The 7,854-nt window shown below is 43.7% G+C and overlaps 1 protein-coding gene across 1 annotated transcript in view; it reads right to left on the bottom strand.

Annotated features, from left to right (window-relative positions):
- Window positions 1–416: 416 nt before the first annotated feature.
- Window positions 417–7,854, bottom strand: part of GALNT8 (polypeptide N-acetylgalactosaminyltransferase 8) — a 126,400-nt gene continuing 118,962 nt past the window's right edge. The window contains 1 exon segment of the mRNA XM_047864806.1: window positions 417–695. Coding sequence (XP_047720762.1) covers window positions 536–695 — 160 coding nt within the window. The 3' untranslated portion in view covers window positions 417–535.

Below are 7,854 nucleotides of genomic sequence, written 5' to 3'. Positions count from 1 at the left end.
CATGCACAGCATCATCTGGGTCCTAGGAAAGTCATGAGAAATATAACACTGACCTTGACATTTGCCCATTGGCATGTATATATAAAAGTCAAACAACTCCTAGCCCATGGGTTGCCTTCTTGGAGAATGTCCCCAGTCCATGGTAGGGTTGATGCAGAGGGTATTCAAGCACCTTTTCTGATCACCTGTGTGTGGCACCTGGAAAGCTGCCCAGCTATTCTGGCATCCTGGTTACCTTTCGTCATGACTACCTGACTTGTCTCCTTAACTTAGCTATTGATTTTTTCACACAGCAAAACACATAGCCCCTGAGACTTTGTCATATATTTATTTGTTAGTCTTCATGGTCACCCTTTCCCTGGGTGGGTCTGTAGCACAGCCATGCACTTTCTGGGATCCCTTGACCCTGACCTCCCCATACGTGGTCTTTTTTGACCCTCCCACCACCTTTTACCTTCCCCCCACAGCCTCACCCCAACATCCTGGGCCCCATCTTTAATGCTGGCAGGTCTGGTCTCAGCTTTTTCTAATCTGGTCACTGCTTGTGGGAGGCCACTGGAGAGATGTCAGGCTGCATGATCCAAGGAGGGATCTCGTCTTCCTGAGAAGTTGGGTGTCCAGGCCCTCTCTGTCCAGCCGCTACCAGAAATGTATGTGTAGGTCTCCTTGTTTGGACAACTGTGCCAGCCTTTTCCCTGCCAGGGAGAACCAGAACAAAAGGAAGTGCAGTTAGGGATATGAGGGTGATCTGCATGAGGAATGGCACCAGGAAACCTGGGAACAAGCTCCAGAATTTCCTTGGCTCCTCTGACATGTGCATCATGGTCCCTCAGCTGGCCTCTCTTTCTGGGTTCTCTGGTTCACTCAAACCATACCTCCCACCCCACGAGGGTTCCTGCAAACCATCAGCCACTGCTGAGCACACTCGACCTGAATCTACTCCTGCAAAAGTTGTCTTTAGATGCTCAGTCACTAATTCTCTACCTTTAATGGCTCAAAAGTCCTCCAGGAAATCAAGTCCAAGCAATGTGCTCACCCCCTAAGGCCCTGTAAAGTGAAGCCTCATACAATCTACTCAGCTGGGCTCCCTTCTCTCTAATGCCCTGCACCATCCATCTAGGTCCCAGGGGCTCATTTCGGACCCTCAGCATACATAACCAGACACATCATTCCCTCTGTGAAAGAGGTCTGTCCCTGGCCTGGCTACTCCCTTGCGCCACCCATGGGGTTCTCTTGTTCCCCACCCGCCCCCCCGACATTCCTCAGCCCTACCTTCCCTGTAGGCCTAGCCCAGACCCACTCACTACCTTCATGAGCCTCTCTAGCCATCCCAAGACAATTGATCTCTCTCTTCCCTGATTTTCTGCTGCCTTTATGGGCTGTCCTACACTGTATCACATGTAATGTTTTCTATTGGAAAGTATGTGATAGCTGGGGCACATAGTCCTATGTTCAAGGTCAGCCTCTACCATGCCCTGGGCAAAGAAAACTAGACCCCGTGCTTACCCTCCTGATGCCGTGTGTATGTGTCTATGACCACAAGACACTTCAAGAGCAGGCCAGATTTGGCTAAACACAAATAAACCAACAATTCATTGCAACTTCTGTCTCTGGGAGGATGGCCATGAAGAGGTGTGTTCCAAGCCTCTTAGGGCTACCACAGGGACCAGATGTTAGTGAAACCACTTTGGAAAAGGTAAGCCTTAACTAAAATGCTAGTAAATATTATTGGGCCTGTGTAGTAGCCTCCTCCTACTTAATATTTGTAATTTTAATTATTTGGGAACAAACCCAGAGGTTCATAACATGGAGTTACTGTAATTTTAGTAAAGCACAAATGTGACCCAAAAGCATACTGCAAGCCTGGTGTTCTGGGCACAGCAACTCACCTCATGGCTAAGTGTCACCAACCACTGGCGTTGGCCTCACAAGACCTGCACCCACATGCTTTCCAGTGGGGGCGTCTATATGATAACCTCTGACAAGGGGTTGAAAACCTTTGTTCTTTGTGATGTTCCAGTGGTCATCAAGTGAAAGATAACACTTTAGCAAATGGTAAAAATATGGGTTTTTGAGAGAGAGAGAGAGAGAGAGAGAGAGACAAAGTACTAACAGGGGAGGGGCAGAGAGGGAGAGAGGCACAGAATGTGAAGTAAGATCCAGGATCTGAGCTGTCAGCACAGAGGCCGACATGGGGCTCAAACCCACAAACCGTGATATCATGACCTAAGCTGAAGTTGAACACTTAACCCACTGAACCCACCCAGGCACCCAGAAAACTTTTTTAAGTTTATTTATTTTTAAGTAATCTCCTACACTCAATGTGGGGCTTAAACTCATGACTCCGAGATCAAGAGTCACATGTTCCACCAGCTGAGCCAGCCAAGTGCCCCAAGAACAGAAAATTTTTGCTCTTCTCACACACTCATGATTGGGAAGAAGCCTATACAAGCACTTCTGCATTCAAATTTGGTGTTGTATCAACTTCCAAATGCCAAGGACATGTGTTAGGCTCACCTCTCCTGATATGAATGTAAATTATACACTGTGGCCTTTATTCCAAGGCTGCCCTTCACCTACAGCTCTTCACTTGTTCTCGGGGAATTCACAATTTTCACATTAGCCCAAAGAATGCATATTGAGAAATCATCTGACCTAGAGTTAAAAATGGCAGATCAAAAACATGGGATTTTTTGTTGTTGTTCGAAACCTACTAAAATAATTGTGAGGGAAATTTTTACTTTTTTTAAATTTTTATTATCTTTTTAATGTTTATTTTTACTTATTTTGAGAGAGACAGAGAGCAGGGGAGGGTCAGAGAGAGAAGGAGAATACCCCAAGCAGGCTCCATGGTGTCAGTGTAGAGCCTGACGCAGGGCTTGAGCTCAAGAGAACCATGAGATCATGACCTGAGCTGAAATCAAGTCAGATGCTTAACCAGCTGAGCCACCCAGGTGCTCATGTTATGATAGGAAAAGATTGAATTCAGTAGGCGGAGAGGGAAAGATTAGGACCTGAGGTCCCTGGCTGGGAAAAAACACATAGTGTCTGACCCACAGCAAACCCCCTCAGGTTCCTCTTAAAAATGTAACAGACATCACCCGCTCCCCCTCAGGTTTCCCTCAGGAATTTGACAAAAGACCTAACTAAAAATAAGTAGTAGACCACAAAACATATGACCCATAAGGAATGATATGGCCATAGACCACCCCTCATACGATGGACTTGAGCCAATCAGAAAATGGACAACCCAACACCTAGAGCTATCCAGCCAATAAGGGTAGGACCTGAGAAGGAACAAGGCGGGAGGGATGGGAGGGCTGACCAGAACCTTATAAAAGGAGGACTCTTGTTTATAGCTGTGGGCATTCACTTTCAAATATCCCCTCCTGCGAAGAATGCTTTCATACTATTCTTGCTTTCTGACCTTAGACTCTAATAAAATTTGCCTGCTGCTCATTTTGTGTCCACCTCTTCATTCTTGGAAGTAAGATAACGAATCCTGGGTATCGAGGTAAAAAAAAAAAAAAATCCTGCAACACTGTGAGGGGAATTTTTAAACAGGGCAGTAAAGTTACAAGGACAAATAAGTCAGGATAGGGGATCAAATATATATATGTAAGAGCTAATCTGTAGATGACAGGAAGCCAATGGAGGAATAGCACTGGGCTTAGGAGAGGGGCAAATTTGAAACCTGAGTGCCTGCAGATGAGGGTCAGTGAGATGCGCAGGTTTGCTCCCAGAGAACCCATGGAGGCTCGGGACCTGGTGGCACCCTACACCTCAGAAACAGGGTCAAGAGGGAGAGCTAAACATTGGCTGCAGTTAAACATACCCTTCCAGGTCTCTTCCCCAGTCCCACAGAGCCATTTACCCACCTGCTACCCCATCAAAGAGAAGTTTGAGGAGAAACTAAACCTGAAAGGCCTGGGTTCAAGGTCATTTGTACCAAGTAAGGCAGAAAGCACATACTGAAAGTAGGGGGGTTACATGTGACATGAGTGTCTACATGGGAAGTGTGAACAGTTTGCCACCTCCTCTGCTTTGCTGCCAGATATTCAGGCCAACAACTGGAGAATTTCTTCCTATTTCTGTGTATAGGCATGGATACCAAGAAATCCTCAAAAAGATGGCATGGTCCCAGCTACATCATTACCCTGCCATGAACTCAGCACTTAACAAGCCCCACAGACGCTGAGCCTCCGAAGCCCCTTCACACCTCATTTTTAAAAATACACAGATATCATTAAATCACAAACATCAGAGGAAAGTCTTGAACAGGCCAAAACAGACAAATTCAGAGGAAACAGAACATGCCAGAAAAAAAAAAAAAACTTCAAAAATATTGGAAATCCTCAGATAAATACTTTATCCATGAAGCAAGAATAGTCGGCTATAAAGAAGAAAGCATCCAACAAGAAAATAATTCCAGGAAATGTGAAGTATAATAGCTGTTTAAAAAAATTAACTTAATTTAAAGACCTAACTGGCTTTGTTAACTGATTCATGAATCAGGCATCATCTTATCTAACAAGTAAAGGGAAGCTCTGAGTAGTATAAAATGGAAGGCTTTTTTAAAGTTTATTTATTTATTTTGAGAGACAGGGACAGAGAGAGAGAGAGAATGGGGAGGGGCAAGGAGAGAGGGAGAGGCTCTGCACTGTGGGCACGGAGCCCCACGCAGGGCTCAAACTCACAAACCATGACATCAGGATCTGAACTCAAGAGTTGCAGGCTTAAGGACTGAGCCACCCAGGTGCCCCCAAAATGGCAGATTTTTATAGGAAAGGGTGGGCAAGAAAGTTATTAAGAAAGAAAGAAAGAAAGAAAGAGAAAAGAAAAGAAAAGAAAGGAAAGGAAAGGAAAGGAAAAGATTGTTTTCAAAAGAAAAGAAAAGGATTGTTTCAGGCAATGTCCCTTTCCCCTAGGGGCCCTTATCATGAAGATTACCTTATCTTCCTTTGAAGATAGGAGAGCCCAGCTGACAGATTGATTGCCTGGTTGGTGCGGACCAGAAAATTCCAGATTAATTGGCTTAAAATTCCACTCTTGGAGAGGTTGTCCCAAGGGCAAGTGACTCCATCTCTAGTCTGATTTTCTTTTTAATATAGCCAAAATAAAACTGAAATAGGTCTAGAAGATAAATTAAAGGAAATCTCCCAAAAAGTATAAAGAAAAGAGTAAAGTAAATGTGATACTGTCATTCATAAGAAATACAAATTTTGGTCTTTGTTGATGGTTCCTGGATCACAGCTGGCAAATCCCATGTAATTTCCTAAATGATTAGAATAATAGGGGCATCTATTGTTACAATATTTGGTTTTGCCCTCAGTTTCTGAAATAGCTTCAGAACCACAAAGGTCAAATGGGTATTCTTTAGAAGCCCCTTTGAACCACACTTGAGTTTACATGACTGCAGCAACTTTTGAAGAGTCCCTAAGGATGGGGGCTGGTTGGAATTAGAGGGTTAGAACTTTCCATCCCACCTCCCCCTCCCTCTATACCACCCACAGACCTCCTGGGAGAAGGGACGGCTGGAGGTTAAATGGATCACCAATGGCCAATGTTATACTCCATCACTGCTTATGTACTGAAGCCCCCAGAAAACCCCAAAAGGACACAGTTCAGAGAACCTCCAGCTTGGTGATCACGTAGAGGTGTTAGAAGAAAGGCGCCTGTAGAGAGGACATGGAGGTCCTTTCCCCAATCTTGCCCTATGTATCTCTTCCATCTGACTGTCCTGAGTTATATCCTTTTACAATAAGTTGATAATCTAGCAAGTAAATGGTTTTCCTGAGTTCTGTGAGCTGCTCTAACAAATTAATTGAGCCAGAAAGGGGGATACTCTCTAATTTATAGCCAGTCTTTAGAAGCACAAGTATCACCCTGGACTTTCTACTGATGTCTAAAATGGGGAAGAGGGCAGTCCTGTGGGACTGAACTTTAACCTGTGGAATCTGATACTGTCTCCAAGTAGAGAGTGTCAGAATTGAGTTGAATTACAGGACATCCAGATGGTGACCATAGAATCTGAGAACTGCTTGGATTGGGAAACCCTACACACACATTTTGTGGCCAGTAGTGTTGTGAGTGTAGTATAAAATTAAAGGAAACACATAGGAGTGGTTGTCCTTAGAGTAAAGAAATTTAAGAACCAGTCAGGAGATCCAAAGTCAGTTAATAGGAGTTCTGGAAAAAGAGAACAGACAAAACCAGAATGGAAGAAAATCATCAAAGACATAGTTTGAAAATGTTCAAAATTGAAAAACAGGCATTTCCAGGCCAAGAAAGTCCACTGAAAATCCATGAAAATGGATAAAAATATACCTACATCAAGGCACGGCACATGAAATTTAGGAACTGGGACAGCATCAGATTCTACCAAATCTAGAAGCTAGAAGACAATGGAGATGATTTGCAGCCTAAAATATTATACCTATGCAATCAGGAGACTACCATAGCAGAGGCATGAAGTGAATCCCTGGGTGAAAATGAGGGGGTGTCATGGGACAGAAGGCATGCAACAGACCTACACCAGACAGGAGCAGGAGGGTGGAAAGGCCCCAGGCAGTCCAGACAAAGGTGAAAGCCTGGTGTCTCTGCAGATAAATAGGAGGATATCTACATAGCTGGTGGGAAGTTTGCTGAGCCCCACCATCCTTTAAAAATAAATGTTTATTTATTTTTGAGACAGAGAGAGACAGAGCACAAATGGGGGAGGGGCAGAGAGAGGAGGAGACAGAATCTGAAGCAGGCTCCAGGCTCCGAGGTGTCAGCACAGAGCCCAACGTGGGACTCGAACTCCTGGACCGTGAGATCATGACCTGAGCCGACTGAGCCACCCAGGTGCCCCTACCCACTCTCCTTTTAGACATCAGATTGTGACAGGTGTATAGAAAATTAAGCAACAAAAAAGATATTTAGTAGCTCCGTAGGAAAACAAAAAGCACAAGAATGGAGATGTAGTTACATTGCAGCACACGACTTGGCTCAAGGAGAAATAATATTACAGTCATAATAAAGTAAAGGAGCATATTGAGCAAATAAACATTATGCCACTTACCCCACAGAGGGTTGAGAAGTTGTGTGTCTACCTTGTGCAGAGTAATGGAGATCGTGTAAGAAAGAAAAATCCTTATCATCCGTAAAAGCAAGTCAAATTTTCCAAGACTTAAAAAATAAGGGGAGAGTGGCCTGGATGGCTCAGCCAGCTGAGCCTCCTACTCTTGATTTTGGCTCAGGTCATGATCCCAGGGTCATGGGATCAAGCCCCATGTCAGGCTCTGCACTGGGTGTGAAGCCTGCCCAAGATTTTCTCTCTCTCTCTGCCCCTCTCCTTGTGCCCTCTCTCTCTCTCTCTCTCTCTCTCAATCTCTCTCTCTCAAATTAAAAAAAAAAAATGGTTGTGGAGGGGAATGTAAGTGCATTATTGAGAAATACAGTCTAGAAATGCAAATCTAAAATAAAGACCTAAAGAGTTGAAATAGATTTGCTTCTGTGAAATACAGGATAGGGATGCGGAGGAGTGGGGGCAAAGACTGCTATTTTGGTTATAAGCCTTTTGAAAAAACTTATCTTTTTAAACCTAGACTCATATTTTAACTTAAAGAAAAATAAATAATACATGAAAATTTCCTTAACCTGAAAGACATGAGTCTTCGGATTGAAAAGACCAAGTTCTAAGGTTGTTATATGTAGCAACAAACAAACAAAAACAACAAAAAAGGACACTCAGTTAAATTTGAATTTCAGATAAACTGCGAGTAATCTTTTACAGAAAGTATGTGCCCAAATATTTCAAAAAGTACTTACTTTATCTGAAATTCAAATGTAATGGGGGTTTTCTATTTTACT

Source organism: Prionailurus viverrinus, chromosome B4, assembly GCF_022837055.1.
Source record: "Prionailurus viverrinus isolate Anna chromosome B4, UM_Priviv_1.0, whole genome shotgun sequence".
Lineage (NCBI taxonomy): Eukaryota > Metazoa > Chordata > Mammalia > Carnivora > Felidae > Prionailurus > Prionailurus viverrinus.
Note: the sequence above shows the minus strand (reverse complement) of the source record. Positions and strands in the feature narration are given on the sequence as shown.